Genomic DNA, 19643 nt, shown 5'->3' with positions numbered 1-19643 from the left:
TAATATTAATAACACATTTATTTATTTATTTATTTATTTATTTATTTATTTATTTATTTATTTATTTATTTATTTATTTATTTATTTATTTATTTATTTATTTTAGGCTATTTATTTATTTATCTATTTCGTTTGTTAGTTCTTTTTCATTTTATTTGATTGGTTTCTATTTGTTTTCTATTTGTATTACATTTATTTAAACCTTTTTCATGCTCTATGTTGTACAGAGATCGAACCAGTGGGATGATCTACTGTGCATAACATCCCAAGAGACCTGCGTCACGACGTTAGGGGAGCGTAGTTCCGCCAAAGAACTTATGTCGATAAGAACCGAAGACTGATTTGACGCAGAGCAATCTACACAGCTCTGGTTTTGACCAGCTGCACTGGTTGACCGTTGGCCAATGGTTATGATGACAGGGAGCCAGGACATTTCTTGGCAACGCACTCTGCCTCTGATTGGTTGTCAGTGTTTTCATGCCAAAATGACGGCAGCTCTGCTTCGCCTCTTGCCTTCTAAACTCTTTGTTCAGCTCACTCTGCTAGCTCCGGTTGTTTCACAGCAGACGACATGTCCCATCAGACCGGCATCCAAGGTAAAGAAAATCCATTCTGATGTGTGGAATAGGAATGCTTCCTTCACTTTCATTTGATTGAATTATATTTATTGTTTTTTAGTTACTTGACAAAGGCAAGAATTAACATAAGAGTAGCCTACAACAATCAACAAAAACAAATAGAACAACATTTAAATGCTCCATTCTTCACTTTCAATCTGCTGCAGGATGCCCGTTATTCTGCTTCAGAAAGATAGTGAGAGACAGGCACAGAGACAGACAGACAAGTCCGTGTATTATCATCCAGGACCCAGACAGGCAGAGCAGAGACTAGAGAGACAGACAGGCAGAGACAGACACACACTAATCCAATGTGTGAGATTGCTGCTGAGCTTTCTAGTCACATGCTCTCCCCAGCAGGTCATATCAGTATTGATGTTAATGGAACTGTGCCATCATGTTTATGTAACCAGTCAACTGTGGCAGCAGCATGTGGGCCACCAACACAGCACCATGGACATGACTATGGTGACAACAGTCAGTGCATTCATCAAAGTCAGTGTGTGATATAAACACAATTTTATTTTTATTTTTATTTATTTATTTATTTCATAGGGACAGTGCAGCATTTATGAACATTTGCATGTAAATGTGCCGGATTGTAGCCTTAGCTAATTTCCATAGTCCCTCGACAGGTATGTAAAGTGCAAAAGAAAAGAGAAATATAAATCCAATGTGAAGACATAGGGGGCAGATTTACAGTCGATGTGTGACATTACATTTTATGTTATTTTCTGTTTGCCTAATATTGTAAAAAAAAAAAAAAAGTGTATTTATGCTTCTAATAGGATTATAATCTGTAATGCACAATGTAGGCTACTTCAAGTAACATGTTATATTACCAAAACAATATTATGCTATAAATTATATTCTGAGAATCTACTTTAGTGAATAAACACTTAACATTATCTCTGGATTTCAACATGAATATGCATTCTAAAAGGACTAGCTCCAGGGGCTGATTGCTAAAGATCCATACATTGTTGAGTCTCTTGTACAGATGTAAATTGGGGAGTTGAGTCTCGTGCAGGTGTACTGGGGACAGTGGGGAGTTGAGTCTCTTGTGCAGCAGTAGTTAGATGTAAATTGAGTACTTAGATGTAAATTACTTACATTGTAAATTGTGTGTGTGTGTGTGTGTGTGTGTGTGTGTGTGTGTGTGTGTGTGTGTGTGTGTGTGTGTGTGTGTGTGTGTGTGTGTGTGTGTGTGTGTGTGTGTGTGTGTGTGTGTAAATTGGGGAGTTGCTGTGGACTGGCCACACGGTGTTGACTGACAAGTGATCTCTGGGAAGTGCAGTGCAAAAGCAAAAAGCAGAAGTGCGCATTTAGCATCAAAGATGGAGACCAAAGCAACAGCAGTGAGGAATTTGCATATTACTACTCTAAATGATAAGGCTGGTGTTTTTAATGCATTAGCCGGCACAGAGCCGTGCTGCTGGGAAACATATGACATCATCACCATGCAGCGGGTCAGCCCACTTTTTCCTCAGACAACTTAATAAGCCGCCTGTAAACACATTTTCCATCTCAGGAAAGTAGTTCTGTAGCACAAAAAATAGTCCCTGGCGTAATGAAGAATTTTTTGTTCCCATTTTAATTTGATTTGGTAATATAACCACAACAGGCTGACTTTTCATGGTAACAGTTAGCGATTTTTAAAATTGAAACTATGTCTTTGTGAGCTGTACTTCAAGGTTTTTCGTCCACGACTAGCGGGGCTAGCTCTACAGACGGAATGTCTGTCACTGAGTGACTGAGTGAGTGATGAAGTTCCACCATTGGTCGGCCGGAACACGAGAGAGAGAGAGAGAGAGCTCTTGTGGAGCCAGGAGCCAGTGGCAACGCTAAAAATAGCCTGCTCCACAGAGACACATACACAGATACAATGTGTGTGTGTGTGTGTGTGTGTGTGTGTGTGTGTGTGTGTGAGAGAGAGAGAGAGAGAGAGAGAGAGAAAGAAGTGAGAGAGAGAGAGAGAGAGAGAGAGATACTGCTCTGCCGTACTGTAAAAACATACCTGTAAAAAAAGTCGTAAACAAGACTAGGTAAAACCTAGTACTGTATATAGCTGGCCCACAGTGTAGCCAACTCTTTGACAAGCAAATAAGTTATTCGCTGCTCAGAAAGTCACTGGAGTCGCCAGGTGCCATCACATGATAATGTGCATATCAATATATAAGGCTGCACTAGTTATGCACACCGCGGCACAGCCCGCTTTAATATCAACTGTTGACTCCGCCCACCCAGGCCAGATTGGGCATAATGCCGGTAACAATTACAAGTGGCCCCTAGCCTACGGTCCCTGCTCTCAGTGGAGGGAGGGGCCAGTGTGAGAAGGGCCTTGTTAGCTGCTTTGGGGAGTGGGATGGGCCACGGGGGTGGGGGTGTAGCCCAATAGAGCAATTCCTTTACAAGTGTGTTTACAACAACAAAAATACTAATGTGTGAGGGGGTCTAACCCAATAGAGGTTAATTGAGTTATTACAATTGTTTTTACAAGATGTTTTTTTTACTGTGTGTATATGTGTGTGTGTGTGTGTGTGTGTGGGGGGGGGGGGGTCTAACCCAATTCAGCAATTTCTTAAGAATCTTTTTTAACTTCTAGCGACTTTCTCATCAGCCAATAGCTACTTTCCTTGGAAAAGAGTTGGCAACACTGCGGGCCAGGCCAGCTATATATTAGGTTTGACCTAGTCTTGTTAGACAGAAAGTAATGGCAGTATTATAGCAGACGCATTGTTTTGTTATTTTCAAAGGATTTGTTGACGGTACGCAACGCATTAAAACACCAGCGTTATCCTTTCAACATGCAGTGCCTGTGTGTGCGTGTGCGTGCGTGTGTGTGTGTTTGCAGCTACAGAGGAGGTACGAGACCTATTTGCCAAGGCCGGGAATGGAGCCTACCGTCTCATCAAGGTGGTCATCTCCAACGGTAAGAAGAGGTGTTCAGTTCAGTTCAGTTGAGTTCAGTTCAGCTCAGTTGAGTTGAGTTGAGTTGAGTTCAGCTCAGTTCAGTTCAGCTCAGTTCAGTTCAGTTCAGTTGAGTTGAGTTGAGTTGAGTTGAGTTGAGTTCAGCTCAGTTCAGTTGACTTCAGTTCAGCTCAGTTGAGCTCAGCTCAGTTCAGCAGTAATGTTCTAATGGTTTGGTCAAATTTGGACTGAGTTGCAAGACAGATATGCAAGACAGATATAGCTCAGTTTGTATTTATTATTCTTTTGGATCCCCGCTAAGCGAAGCCGTTTGAGATTATGTGATCACTCGTGTGTGTGAATCTGTCTGTCTGTCTGTGCGTCAGACCCGGCGGCAGGATGAAATGACTGAGGGGGCGCTTATAACTGGCAAGGGGGCAGATATTTTTATATGGTAAAACATAGGTTATATATATACCTGCTATGCCTATTTCTGCACTTTTTAACCATGCAATAGCCTCTGAAAAGCTAAATAACAACAACACAAGAAAGACTACTGTTTCAAAATCAAATAAAACATTCTCTCTCTCTGACCATCACTGGAAATTTCACTTCTCCATGGTTTCCATTCTGTGGATTGCTACAATGGAGTTTTTTTTGGTCTAGAATTAGGGCCAAAAGTTAAATTCACAACCATGAAAAGCAGGCTGATTGAACCAAAGTGATGTCTATCTCTCCTCCACTCTATTTCAGCACCGCGGACAGCGACGCACGGCCCTAAACAAACAACCTAAACGCATCTGTTTCTGTCTCTTTGTCTGACATGCGTTGGCAAAGCAACAGAAAAATAAACCAGCTACTGTAAAGCTCTTACCATTCCTCAGTAGAGCTGCAGCCTCCTCCTTAAACTGATCAAACTTAAAGTGAGGTGGCAGAAATCAGACCTAGCGAGAGAAAAAAACCTGTGACGTTAATGGGATGGGTCCATCTCCCCATTATAAACCAACCCAATTGCCAGAATAAAATGTTGGCATTTCCCACTAATGAAAACCAGGATATATCAATGTAAATTTGAATATAGTCTCCTATAGCCCAGTGGTTCTCAAATGGGGGTCCGGGGACCCCCAAGGGTCCTTGAGGGGGTTCCAGGGGGTCCTTAGCCAAAAGGGGGGTAATTTATTTTTGCTATAATTCCATTCATAAGTAACACAATGACTATTTTGGTCATGGGTTTTATACACTTTCGGTAATAAAACATCTAAAAGCATCAATCTTTTTTTTTTTATCCCACCATATACGGTATATATATATATATATATATATATATATATATATATATATATATATATATATATATACCGTATATATGTGGTGGGATAAAAAAAAAAGATTGATGTATATATATTTATATATATATTTTTGATATATGTGTGTGTGTGTATATATATATATATATATATATATATATATATATACACACACATATATTAATATATACATATATATATATATATATATATATATATATATATATATATATGTGTGTGTGTGTGTGTGTGTGTGTGTGTGTGTGTGTGTGTGTATATATATATATATACACACATATATATACACATATATATACATACATACAGTACATACATACATACATGCATACATACATACAGTACATACATAATACACACATACATACATACTGTACATACATACATACATACATACATACATACATCTATAGTGTCGTGTTGTGTGTGTGCAGAGCAACTGGTGGTGGGAGGCAGCCAGCCGGCCTGCAGGAGGTGGGATGAGGAGTATGATGCTTACGTCCTGCCTCTGCTGGAGGAGCACCTGCCCTCCTACCTGCTCTACCGCCTGGACTCCACCAACACCCAGGGCTACCAGTGGATCCTCCTAGCCTGGGCCCCAGAACACTCCCCTGTCAGTACCTAAACCTGGCCATGCGTGTACTGTATGTCCGTGTGTGTGTGTGTGTGTGTGTGTGTGTGTGTGTGTGTGTGTGTGTGTGTGTGTGTGTGTGTGTGTGTGTGTGTGTGTAGAGGGAGGTTCCTTCCCATTTTGTATCAGCCCAGCTCTCTAAATTGTGGGGTGTGTGTTTCAGATAAAGACCTCCCATTGTGCTGCTCAAAGTGTTTTGCAATTCTAATCTTCCTTTTCACATGTCTGCTGCTGTCCTTCTCTTAGAAGGAAGTGGGAAAAACCACGATGTTTAATCCCAAAATCTCAGGAAACAGTTTCCCAAAGGTTCAACATCCTGTGTGGATTTTGTTTGCAGAGGTTTTGTGAATGCATAAGCAACATAAGCAATGATAAGTACTACCACTTGGTCCAATGTTAAATTATTTTTTTGACCATGTTTTTTTTCTTTTTCTGATTTCCCCTCGTTTTCTCCCCAATTGTACTTGGCCAATTCCCCCTGCTGTCTCAGTCGTTGCTCCACCCCCTCTGCTGATCTGGGGAGAGTTGTAGACTAGCACATGCTTCCTCCGGCGTGTGTATCGTTTTCCCAACCCAGTTTCCACGAAAGGACACGTCACTTCCGCTCGCTCGCACGGAAGCCGCCAAGTATGCCGCCGTGCGCTACACTAGCTTGAATACTTTGGAACGATGACTGAAGATCACCATTTTTCACCAGTTTTCTCCTCTCTTAGGTCCGTCAGAAGATGCTGTACGCTGCTACAAGAGCCACGCTGAAGAAGGAGTTTGGCGGTGGACACATTAAAGATGAAATCTTTGGCACAACAAGGGTACATTCAAGAATTGCATGTGCATTGTAGCACGTTCATAAACAGCAGGTGGTATCGGCCTTTCCTAAGTCCCACCCGTTTTTGCTCTGTGCTCCAATAACAGTTGGGCAACCTTGTAGTTTTACACTTTTTACTAAATTCACACAACTTTAACACTACATACATCCAACACTTCAGCTACTTTTGCTCTCACTCACAATGTCAAAATATAACTGATGCGATGTATATATATGATGTATATATATTTTTGAAATACCGATATGAACATTTGTTTAACCCTATAGAGCACATACATACATACATACATACATACATACATACATACATACATACATACATACATACATACATGCATACATACGTACATACATACATATACATACATACATACATACATACATAGATACATAGATACATACATACAGTACATACATACATACATACATACATACATACATACATACATACATACCGTAAATTCCGGACTATAAGCCGCACCTTTTTTCCTGTTTTTTGGCCTTTTTTGGCCCCTGCGGCTTATATAACGGTGCGGCTTATCTATGGATTTTTTCAAAAAAAAAAAAAAAAAAAAATCTCTCTTTTTTAGCACTCTTTCTAACTATAAATCCTATATAACTATAATAAGTTTTAATTTCCTCTCTTGCCCTCTTTTCACCACACTGTATGACACTGTATGACACTGTGTGCACTGTAAAAAACAACACAGGTGGTGTTGTGTTATGTTGTTTTGTTGAAATGTTAATAAATGGGAGCTTCCTCAAACAGCCATCTCTTTCCCGACAATCCCCTCTGTGCATGAACCCTTACATATGGTAATTAAACATTAAAACACAAAAAAAAAAAAAAAAAAAAAAAATACCATTAAAACACCCGCGGCTTATAGTCCGGTGCGGCTTATATAAGAAAAAAATAGTCAACTTTGCAGGTGCGGCTTATACACCGGTGCGGCTTATAGTCCGGAATTTACGGTACATACATACATAGATACATACATACATACATACATACATACATACATACATACATACATACATACATACATAAGAGGGAGCTGGGAGTCTGGGACACACACTGATGACATCAATGATGGTGATGGTGTGATCAGTCTAAACTGTTAACAAGGACGCCGAATGAAACTGCCTACGCGTTGCGTCTGATGTGTTTCGAGTGTGTCTGGACTGTAACGTTACTTTCAGTTGAGTGTGTCTGGACTGTAACGTTACTTTCAGTTGAGTGTGTCTGGACTGTAACGTTACTTTCAGTTGAGTGTGTCTGGGCTGTAACGTTACTTTCAGTTGAGTGTGTCTGGACTGTAACGTTACTTTCAGTTGAGTGTGTCTGGACTGTAACGTTACTTTCAGTTGAGTGTGTCTGGACTGTAACGTTACTTTCAGTTGAGTGTGTCTGGACTGTAACGTTACTTTCAGTTGAGTGTGTCAGGGCTGTAACGTTACTTTCAGTTGAGTGTGTCTGGACTGTAACGTTACTTTCAGTTGAGTGTGTCTGGACTGTAACGTTACTTTCAGTTGAGTGTGTCTGGACTGCAACGTTACTTTCAGTTGAGTGTGTCTGGACTGTAACGTTACTTTCAGTTGAGTGTGTCTGGACTGTAACGTTACTTTCAGTTGAGTGTGTCTGGACTGTAACGTTACTTTCAGTTGAGTGTGTCAGGGCTGTAACGTTACTTTCAGTTGAGTGTGTCTGGACTGTAACGTTACTTTCAGTTGAGTGTGTCTGGACTGTAATGTACACACTGTAACGTTACTTTCAGTTGAGTGTGTCTGGACTGTAACGTTACTTTCAGTTGAGTGTGTCTGGACTGTAACGTTACTTTCAGTTGAGTGTGTCTGGGCTGTAACGTTACTTTCAGTTGAGTGTGTCTGGGCTGTAACGTTACTTTCAGTTGAGTGTGTCTGGACTGCAACGTTACTTTCAGTTGAGTGTGTCTGGACTGTAACGTTACTTTCAGTTGAGTGTGTCTGGACTGTAAAGTTACTTTCAGTTGAGTGTGTCTGGACTGTAACGTTACTTTCAGTTGAGTGTGTCAGGGCTGTAACGTTACTTTCAGTTGAGTGTGTCTGGACTGTAACGTTACTTTCAGTTGAGTGTGTCTGGACTGTAATGTACACACTGTAACGTTACTTTCAGTTGAGTGTGTCTGGACTGTAACGTTACTTTCAGTTGAGTGTGTCTGGGCTGTAACGTTACTTTCAGTTGAGTGTGTCAGGACTGTAACGTTACTTTCAGTTGAGTGTGTCAGGGCTGTAACGTTACTTTCAGTTGAGTGTGTCTGGACTGTAACGTTACTTTCAGTTGAGTGTGTCTGGACTGTAACGTTACTTTCAGTTGAGTGTGTCAGGGCTGTAACGTTACTTTCAGTTGAGTGTGTCTGGACTGTAACGTTACTTTCAGTTGAGTGTGTCAGGACTGTAACGTTACTTTCAGTTGAGTGTGTCTGGACTGTAACGTTACTTTCAGTTGAGTGTGTCTGGACTGTAACGTTACTTTCAGTTGAGTGTGTCTGGACTGTAACGTTACTTTCAGTTGAGTGTGTCTGGACTGTAACGTTACTTTCAGTTGAGTGTGTCTGGGCTGTAACGTTACTTTCAGTTGAGTGTGTCTGGACTGTGACGTTACTTTCAGTTGAGTGTGTCTGGACTGTGACGTTACTTTCAGTTGAGTGTGTCTGGTCTGTAACGTTACTTTCAGTTGAGTGTGTCTGGACTGTAACGTTACTTTCAGTTGAGTGTGTCTGGGCTGTAACGTTACTTTCAGTTGAGTGTGTCTGGACTGTAACGTTACTTTCAGTTGAGTGTGTCTGGACTGTAACGTTACTTTCAGTTGAGTGTGTCTGGACTGTAACGTTACTTTCAGTTGAGTGTGTCTGGACTGTAACGTTACTTTCAGTTGAGTGTGTCTGGGCTGTAACGTTACTTTCAGTTGAGTGTGTCTGGACTGTAACGTTACTTTCAGTTGAGTGTGTCTGGACTGTAACGTTACTTTCAGTTGAGTGTGTCTGGGCTGTAACGTTACTTTCAGTTGAGTGTGTCTGGGCTGTAACGTTACTTTCAGTTGAGTGTGTCTGGACTGTAACGTTACTTTCAGTTGAGTGTGTCTGGGCTGTAACGTTACTTTCAGTTGAGTGTGTCTGGACTGTAACGTTACTTTCAGTTGGCCCACCTTCACATCTTGAGCTGGCAGACTTTCTTTTTCTTTTTCTTTGAGAAGCCATCCCTCCATATTGAGCCACTTGATTGCGGTAGCTTGCTAGCTTGGCCATGCACCTGTCACTGTGCCACATCTGCACTGATGGAGATGACTTTGTGCACGCTCACTAACCGGAATCTGTTTTATATAGTTTATACTGTATATACAGTAGTTTATAGTTCATATACTGTAGCTTTAGGCTATTTAATTCGTATGGGAGATTCTTTATCATCATGGGAGATTTTTTTCTTTTCTTTAATTTTTCTTTACAATCATCCCGCGACCCCCCCTTTCCTCCCAGATAATCTTGTGACCCCCCAGGTTGAAAACCACTGATATAGCGCTCAACAGTCACATGACGTTCCGTGACGTCCGGAAGAGAATTTATTTTCTCCATCGACATTTTGAAAAATCCTAATATAACGAGTTTTAGGGCTGGAACCAAGCCAACCAGTGACCCACTGAATCATGAGTGACCATAAAACATTTCACTTGGGAGCAAAAACAAAGAATAAAAAGCTGGAAAAAATAGAATTTTCGATCCCCCCCCCGTTTATATATTTTTCACACTAACTGCACAGGTTCTCATTGCATTGTCCACCTGGACCCAATTGGGTCTGGTCTAAGAAAGATAAAACAATGAAAAGAAACCACTCACAAATACATACATGATGACTGAATGTGTTGGTGTTGTGTCTGACAGGACGACGTGTCTCTGAGTGGCTACAGGACGCACCTCGCCTCCCTCACAGCCCCTCTGCCGTTAACCGCTGCTGAGGAGGAACTGAGACAGATCACACTTCATGAGGTACTGCTTCATATAAGAATGTCAACTGATGATGTTTACATGACGTTTAAGATGAGGTTTGTTTATGTATATGACCCTTTAACAAGAAAGTCTCAGAGGACTATACAGAGAATGAGTAAGGCTAGTTTACACTACAGTGCAGATTTCAGCTAAAAACAGGGACTAAATTACATCTTTTCAAGTCAAATTGGCATCTCAGGGCTTATGGAGACTTGCATTATGCCAGGTGAGCAGTATGGAAGCATTTCATGTATTCTTTCTGTTGTTTTGTATGTTTTTGGTCATGGTCTTCCTTCACACTCAGCAGACAGCTCTCTGTGCGTGTCGCAGCTGGAGTGCAGTTCTCCTATCTGCGATGCATCCAGAGTGCTATCCAGAGTGTTAGCCGGCTAACTCAGATACCCTGACTTTGTTGAACTTGCTTCGTAGTACCGGCCCCTGGTTGATAACCAGCTTTGTGAGATCGACTATATGCCATATTAACATATCAATTACCTTACAATCCCGATAATTATAATGCTCTGTGGCACATCTGTAGATAAATATGTACAGAGCATTAGAAGCTTTTGTGGATCACACGTAAAAGTCATAAGGACTATCTATCCTCTTCTCTTCTCTCTAGGTTCAGACAGATCTCTGTGTGGATAGGAAGCAGCAGACTCTGTCAGGTGTGTCTTTCCCCATGCAGAGGGAGGCTCTTCAGGCTCTGGAACAGTTCAGGAACAAGAAGATCAACTATGTCCAGCTGGTCAGTACAATGTCTGAATCCGAGAAACATCACATGTCCAGCTCTGGTCAGTACACTGTCTGTATATGAGAGACATCACATGTCCAGCTCTGGTCAGTACACTGTCTGTATATGAGAGACATCACATGTCCAGCTGGTCAGTACACTGTCTGTATATGAGAGACATCACATGTCCAGCTGGTCAGTACACTGTCTGTATATGAGATACATCACATGTCCAGCTGGTCAGTACACTGTCTGTATATGAGAGACATCACATGTCCAGCTGGTCAGTACACTGTCTGTATATGAGAGACATCACATGTCCAGCTGGTCAGTACACTGTCTGTATATGAGAGACATCACATGTCCAGCTCTGGTCAGTACACTGTCTGTATATGAGAGACATCACATGTCCAGCTGGTCAGTACATTGTCTGTATATGAGAGACATCACATGTCCAGCTGGTCAGTACACTGTCTGTATATGAGAGACATCACATGTCCAGCTGGTCAGTACACTGTCTGTATATGAGAGACATCACATGTCCAGCTGGTCAGTACATTGTCTGTATATGAGAGACATCACATGTCCAGCTCTGGTCAGTACATTGTCTGTATATGAGAGACATCACATGTCCAGCTCTGGTCAGTACATTGTCTGTATATGAGAGACATCACATGTCCAGCTCTGGTCAGTACACTGTCTGTATATGATATACATCACATGTCCAGCTGGTCAGTACACTGTCTGTATATGAGAGACATCACATGTCCAGCTGGTCAGTACACTGTCTGTATATGAGAGACATCACATGTCCAGCTGGTCAGTACACTGTCTGTATATGAGAGACATCACATGTCCAGCTGGTCAGTACATTGTCTGTATATGAGAGACGGGGGGGTGGCGGCTTTAGCTCAGGAGGTAGAGCGGGTCGGCCAATGACGGAAGGGTTGGCGGTTCGATCCCCGCTCCCTCCCAGCTGCCGTCGTTGTGTCCTTGGGCAAGACACTTAACCCCAAATTGCTCCCGATGGTGTGTAGGCACCCTGCGTGGCAGCCTGCCGCCATCGGTGTACGAATGGGTGAATGTAGACTACCTACTGATTGTAAAGCGCTTTGGATAAAAGCGCTATATAAATGCAGGCCATTTACCATTTACCATTTACATCACATGTCCAGCTCTGGTCAGTACATTGTCTGTATATGAGAGACATCACATGTCCAGCTGGTCAGTAGACTGTATATGAGAGACATCACATGTCCAGCTGGTCACATGTCCAGCTGGTCAGTACACTGTCTGTATATGAGAGACATCACATGTCCAGCTGGTCAGTAGACTGTATATGAGAGACATCACATGTCCAGCTGGTCACATGTCCAGCTGGTCAGTACACTGTCTGTATATGAGAGACATCACATGTCCAGCTGGTCAGTACACTGTCTGTATATGAGAGACATCACATGTCCAGCTGGTCAGTACACTGTCTGTATATGAGAGACATCACATGTCCAGCTGGTCAGTACACTGTCTGTATATGAGAGACATCACATGTCCAGCTGGTCAGTACACTGTCTGTATATGAGAGACATCACATGTCCAGCTGGTCAGTACACTGTCTGTATATGAGAGACATCACATGTCCAGCTGGTCAGTACACTGTCTGTATATGAGATACATCACATGTCCAGCTGGTCAGTACACTGTCTGTATATGAGAGACATCACATGTCCAGCTGGTCAGTACATTGTCTGTATATGAGAGACATCACATGTCCAGCCGGTCAGTACACTGTCTGTATATGAGAGACATCACATGTCCAGCCGGTCAGTACACTGTCTGTATATGAGAGACATCACATGTCCAGCTGGTCAGTACACTGTCTGTATATGAGAGACATCACATGTCCAGCCGGTCAGTACACTGTCTGTATATGAGAGACATCACATGTCCAGCCGGTCAGTACACTGTCTGTATATGAGAGACATCACATGTCCAGCCGGTCAGTACACTGTATATGAGAGACATCACATGTCCAGCTGGTCAGTACATTGGAGCAGATGGAGCAGCAGGGGGAATTGGCCGAGTACAATTGGGGAGAAAACAAGGGAAAAAAACAACAACTTGGATCAAAATCCTATAAGAATGCGAAGTGTCTGTGTGTGTGTGTGTGTGTGTGTGTGTCTGTGTGTGTGAGTGAGCAGAATTGTGTTTGGCCACAGTTACAGTACGCATTTTACGTGCAATCACACTGAATCTTTCAGGAAGTGTACAGAGCACCCCTGGCCTGCGGGTGACTTAACAGAGACGGATTTTTGAATTATGTAATTAGGGCCGATGAATTGGCGAATGCGCAGGTTAATGTCTGAACTTGGCCATGCTGCACAACGGCTGTGCAGCCTCCACCGCACGAACCAGCCGGGGGCTATCCTCTCAGATAGGACGTGTTTGTTTTTCTTACCTCCAGATATAACCTCAAACCTATGCCAAAGTAGTCTCGGCTCCCAGACGTTTGGTGAGCTGCGCCACCAAACGTCTGGGAATTTCACTGTCAGAAACTGTGTCTCCGAGCCCGGCGAGAACCGCCGGCAGCAGACACGCCTACATTTATTATTAGAATTTTATTTGGTAGCGGCAATTCCATTTATCATAGTCCTAACACAGAGCATCCCGGACGAGCCCCCACATGTTATGACCCAGTCTAGGGGTCTAGGTCACAACATAAACTATACAAAGACAACCATGAAAAGTAAGTGTGATTTATTGGTCACACAACACAACAATAGGTACTGGACTCACTACACTCAAAGCTAACATTGTCATTCTAAGCTAAAGCCTAGGCCGAAGCCTGGTGAGCGTTAGCAGCCAAAGCTGGAAGAAAGCAGCAGCTAATACAAATGGCTGAGTCCATCACTAAAATAAACACAACACCAGAGGTAACAAAACTAAACCAATACTAAACAGTTCACAAAACAGAGGTTCTGGAGGAGTGAGAGGATGAGAGGAGCAGCACTGCACAGATCAGTTACTGCCTGCCTCTCTGATCTGCCATCTTCAGACTGGAGCATATAAAGTGTCTGTGTCAATCAGCTGCCAATCTGCAACAGCCCCATCACAGCAGTTCCCAATCATCAATCTTCTCCCCAAGCCGACCAATCAGAAAGGACTCTGTAGAAAGACAGTCAAAGAGCAACCAGGACAACAGCAACACAATAAAAGAAACGGCACAGCCGTAACAAGCTGATATGCTCCAAACAAAATTTATAGCTGTGGTTTATTTTACAAAAAAAATTCCTACCCGGAAGTGGTCCGCTTGCTACTGTGAAGTCATCAGCAGGCTCTGTTAGCCTCGGGAGTCTGGTTTATCGCTGGGGGAAGGACCTCTAGCCGCCGGGGCCGGATGAAACACGTCCTATTAACAGGTTATGTTTGTTTCTAAGTGATTAATATGTTTCTCCGCAAATGCGACGATGTTTTGCGAGACACCGGTTCTGCATGAGAACTGCCCCCAGAAAGCAGGCCCGCCCACAGCACTCATGATTGGTTCTCCGATGCAAGGCTTCCAACAGCGCCACCTAACGTTATGCAAAGATTTAAATAGTAATATTCTCAGTCTTACAGGAGTGAAACGGATTAAGACTGAGGGCTGAGTCTAATGCCAAAGTAACCTTCTCCATACAATTAGATAGGAGGTATTCAGTCCTCTCAACAATATCACGGCCATCGCCTTTGATATACTGTACACTTGAAGGTCTTTATTTATCTTTATAATGTTTCTATATACATGTTCTTTCCTTCTGTATTGGGTTTGTGACAAAATAATTGTCTCTTAAACACATCTGGGCATGGAGATGCTTGACCTCTCTTGATCTTTGCTGAAGAGGTTTTACTTCATCACTATCATTGTGTATTTGTGTTTCCACAGGAGATAGATTTCCGGAATGAGTCCATGAAGCTGTCCAGCACTGCTCCCACAGAGCTGAAAGATCTACCCAAGAGGATTCCCAAGGACACAGCTCGATATCACCTGTTCTTGTACAAACACTCTCACGAGGGAGACTACCTGGAGTCCCCAGGTACCAGCAATGACTCTCTGCTCTTTCAACCAATAGATGTGCCACTTGTGTCCAGTGCCATTCTTGCCTTGATATATAACCTATGTAAGATTTGACTTTAACCTAGCCTACAGTCTTCTTACTAGGACTTAGAAGACCACTGCTAACAACGCCCTGTGTGTGTGTGTGTGTGTGTGTGTGTGTGTGTGTGTGTGTGTGTGTGTGTGTGTGTGTGTGTGTGTGTGTGTGTGTGTGCGCGCGTGTGTGCGGTGCGTGCGGTGTGTGTGTGTGTGTGCTGTAGTGTTCATCTACTCCATGCCAGGGTATAAGTGCAGCATCAGAGAGAGGATGCTGTATTCCAGCTGTAAAAACTCTCTTCTTGAGACAGTTGAGAACAACCTGCACATCCAGATAGCCAAGAAGGTAACACACACACACACACACACACGCACACGCACACGCACACGCACACGCACACACACACACACACACACACACACACACACACACACACACACACACACACACATTCATTGATGGAATTTCTTCGAATTTGCCTCAAACGTCCACTTGGACTCAAGGATGAACTGATTAGATTTAGGTGGTCAAAGGTCAAAGTTCAAGGTCACTGTGACCTCACGAACCCCATTTCCAAGCTCTTTAACGCAATATCCCAGGAACGCCTTGACGGAATTCCTTCCAATTTGGCTCAAACGTCGATTTGGATTCAAGGATGAACTGATTTGATTTTGGTGGTCAAAGTTCAAGGTTACTGTGACATCACGACCGCTCGTTTCATGCCCGTTAACGTGATATCTCAGGAACGCCTTGATGGAATTTAATAAAGACTTTTCTCAACCAACTCAATGATCATGGTGTTTAACACCTTACTCACTATAGGAAAGAGACTTCATCTACCTTGGCCCAGGGAGAAATACAACACTTTCTTGTTATTTCCTGGATGATCAATTTTCCGGGAGTGTAGATGAGTAACTTCCTCTAGACCTAACCGTATTTTCAAAATAAAGGTTGTATGTTGCATACATTTCTGATCACCAATACCATTATTATTATTTTTAGGGCTTTAAAGCATGAATGAGAGATGAATAGAGGGGGGCCAGCTATTCTTATTTTTGTAAAAAATTTGAAATCCGGGGCTTTTCATAAAAGATCCGGGGCTATAGCCCCGAAAGCCCAGGCCTAACAACGCCACTGAGCGTCAGTCAGGTATACAGTATTGTGTTTCTTACCAGGTTTTTTTTTCTGTTGTAGATGGAGATTGGCTGTGGTGATGATCTGACAGCTGACTTCCTGTATGAGGAAGTCCATCCCGAACAGCATGCTCACAAACACGCCTTTGCCAAACCTAAAGGTCCCACCGGGAAGAAGGGGGTGCACCGCAAGGTTACACCAGCAAAATAACCCCCTGTGATAGTCCACAATGGAGCATTCCAGGAAGTAGTATAAGGACCCTTTGCATTCAAACTAACTCCCTTAACACTCCACTCCCATAGGAATCCAGGTAGCTGAACTAACTGAACTATGCATAGACTGAAAACACTAAAAGCCATATTAAAGGATAAGTTAATCCAAAAATGAAAATTCAGTCATTATCTACTCACCCCCATGCTGGTGGAAGGTCGGGTGAAGTAGTGAAGTGAAATATCCAGAAGCCCTGAGATGTCAAGTTGACTTAAATCTGTTTTGAGCTGAAATCTTCACTGTAGCCGTGAGCTGAAAGTCCCGTTTTCACTTTCATGTTCAGCTCATGGCGACATGAAGATTGGATTTCAGATAGAAACAGTAAAGCTGTAAAACGGGGTGTAAATGACATATTTTCAAGTCAACTCAGCATCTCAGGGCTTCTGCTTCTGGAGTCTTTTTTCTTTCTTTCTTTTCTTTTTTTACATTTGAAAGTTAGTCACCGTTCACTTCAATTGTTAGCAGAATGCTGTAACTCTGTTTCCCTGGAAAACTCCACGAATGTTTTGTGGACTAAAAAGCTTCACCTAAACTTTCACCGGCATGGGGGTGAGGAGATAATGACAGCATTTTCATTTTTGGGTGAACTTATCTTTTAACACACACAAACCTGTGTACTAATGAATTGTAGCTTGCTAGTGCTTAGCCTACTCTGTTACTGTTACTGTTACTGTACTTGCATTATTAGAGATGAGAATGTAATGAAAGAACACATTTGGGATAAAATAATAATTTCCCTCTGTTTTACATAGTTACTTATGAGATACTAGTGTAATGATTTTACTTAAGCTTAATGGTACCTATACTACAGTTTGGAGAGGCAACTACTGTAGAAACCAAGGTTATAATAGTTTTGGATTTTTTTCATTAGTTTTTATTTTGATTAGTTTTGACTTTTTGTTTTCAATTTCAGTTGAGTTTTCATTCGTTTTTAAGGTGGGTTTGATCGTTTAGTTTAGTTTTAATTTTTTGAAAATGCTTAGTTTTAGTTTCGTTTTTATAAGTTTCAGTGTTAGTTTTAGTCTTTTTTGCCCCTTTCCTCTTTCTTTTGTAATTTGGGGTGTTTGTCAGGCGTGAGATTCAAAAGGTTAATAAAAGATGATAGATCTAGGAAAATAGATTTCATCTCCACTCAAAATACTAGGCTTATTATGTGACAAAGACTAAAACTAAGGATATTTTCTCTTCAATTTTATTTTATTTTAGTTAGTTTTGTAAACACACAATACTGTTTCAGTTAGTTATCGTTTTTTTTGTGAAGTTTTTATTTTTATTTCAGTTTATTTAATGTTTTTTCAATTCTAGTTTTCGTTTTTTCATTACTTTTCGTTTACTATAATAACCTTGGTAGAAACCTAATGGATGTCCTTGTATTACAGTACAGGGAGATATTTGTACCATAACAATGTGCACTTTAGCAGGATGTTACTACAGTTTTTACATTTGATATCATCCCCATCCAATAATTATGCAATAGGTTTGAACCACAAGTGCTCGCATTTTTTTTTTGACTATACTGCCTCTGCTGCCAGGTTGGAGGCCATTTCTAGCCCCTTTCAGGACTGTGTTGTCACTGGGCTCTTACACAGTCCCTTATACAATCATCATTATCATCATCACACACACACACACACACACACACACACACACACACACACACACACACACACACACACACACAGTCCCTTATACAGTCGTTAGGAGAGGTGCACAATTCAGTCTCAAGCAGCAGTCGGCCTAACAATGTCCTCAATAGTAGTAACAATAGGGGAGACCACTACACCACTCCATAAAACCAAATCCGGTTTGACTGACAGATGTGTGTGTGTGTGTGTGTGTGTGTGTGTGTGTGTGTGTGTGTGTGTGTGTGTGTGTGTGTAACCGAATGAATGTGCGTCCTCGTGAGTCCCGAGTGGTAGCGAGTAGGTTGGTTAAACTCACTTCCCCAGTATAAAGGCCCGTTATTCAGCTCCGCCAAAGGAGCTAGCTCTCTTGGTGTAGTGGTTAGCGTGTGCGCTTTGGAAGCCGGAGGTCGGCGGTTCAAATCCACCCGTGGACAAGCCCGTAACATGGGTTGCTGCAAGTACCATCAACACAACGCCGTTACATGTGTTCTGCTCTGGCCAGTCATTATTGGTGTCTCAACACACACACAAAATACATGAGTGATTGAATTATAGGCTATAAATGTAACAGTGCAAACAATTAGGTTACATAACCTGGACATTACTGAATTTAGTTGACAAGATCAGACGTTCAGCACCCCCATATAGCCGGAATGGAATGATCCTTGTTTCATAACCACATTTTGCGACTATTCAACTGTGAGATTGGCAGTCGAAAAACCAGGCTCCTTCGAATGAATCGTTGTCTATTATTGAGGTCACCCCTAGACAACACAGTCCTTAAAGGGCCTACTAGACAACAGAGTCCTGAAAGGGGACGGGGCTACTGAATTTCTTTGACCATTTTAATGTTTCTGTCACCTAAAGTTGGCATTTTGGGAAGTGGGTCAGTATTGATGCTCAACTTATATAGAGATATATTAAATAATAATAATAATAATAATAATAATTGTTATTATATTATTATTCACATAGAATTAGGGAAGGGAATCCCATTCCCAGTTGAATAGGCATACCACTATTACTGTACTACATGTACACCATCTATTAGAAGGTGTTTCACTCCAAATGAATCTGAATCTGGGGCTGGATTTTGAATTATTTTTGCTATCATTGAAAAAGTATATGAAAGTGAAAGAAATTAAAATATTTAAATCACTTCCTCTTTGTGTGTTGCTTCAATTAATGTATAAACTACTATTGCCTGCTTCTACTAGATTAATTTGCATTTCATTTCGACAGAATAGGCCAGCAACATAAAATTCTATACAGTAGCCTATTGTCCTCCTGCTTCTGCTGATTGAGTGCTAATCTATACACCAGTTTGAACCTGTCATTTATTACCTGTCTGTCTGTGTGTGTGTGTGTCTGTCTGTCTGTCTGTCTGTCTGTCTGTCTGTCTGTCTGTCTGTGTGTGTGTGTCTGT

The 19643-nt window shown here is 41.9% G+C and overlaps 1 protein-coding gene across 1 annotated transcript in view; it reads left to right on the top strand.

The window, feature by feature from the left end:
• Window positions 1-571: 571 nt before the first annotated feature.
• Window positions 572-19643, top strand: part of LOC310798692 (twinfilin-1-like) — a gene marked incomplete at both ends in the record, with an annotated part of 27533 nt that continues 8461 nt past the window's right edge. Inside the window, 9 exons of the mRNA XM_083661249.1 lie at window positions 572-596; window positions 3472-3549; window positions 5287-5465; window positions 6197-6292; window positions 10224-10328; window positions 10951-11076; window positions 14981-15131; window positions 15412-15533; window positions 16383-16514. Of these exons, the coding sequence (XP_083517375.1) occupies window positions 572-596; window positions 3472-3549; window positions 5287-5465; window positions 6197-6292; window positions 10224-10328; window positions 10951-11076; window positions 14981-15131; window positions 15412-15533; window positions 16383-16514 (1014 nt within the window). The remainder of the gene's footprint in view (window positions 597-3471; window positions 3550-5286; window positions 5466-6196; window positions 6293-10223; window positions 10329-10950; window positions 11077-14980; window positions 15132-15411; window positions 15534-16382; window positions 16515-19643) is intronic.

The sequence above is a fragment of the Poromitra crassiceps genome (assembly GCF_964638095.1).
Source record: "Poromitra crassiceps genome assembly, chromosome: 2".
Classification (NCBI taxonomy): Eukaryota; Metazoa; Chordata; class Actinopteri; order Beryciformes; family Melamphaidae; genus Poromitra; species Poromitra crassiceps.
The sequence above is the reverse complement of the archived record's forward strand: the minus strand, read 5'-3'. Positions and strand labels throughout refer to the sequence as shown.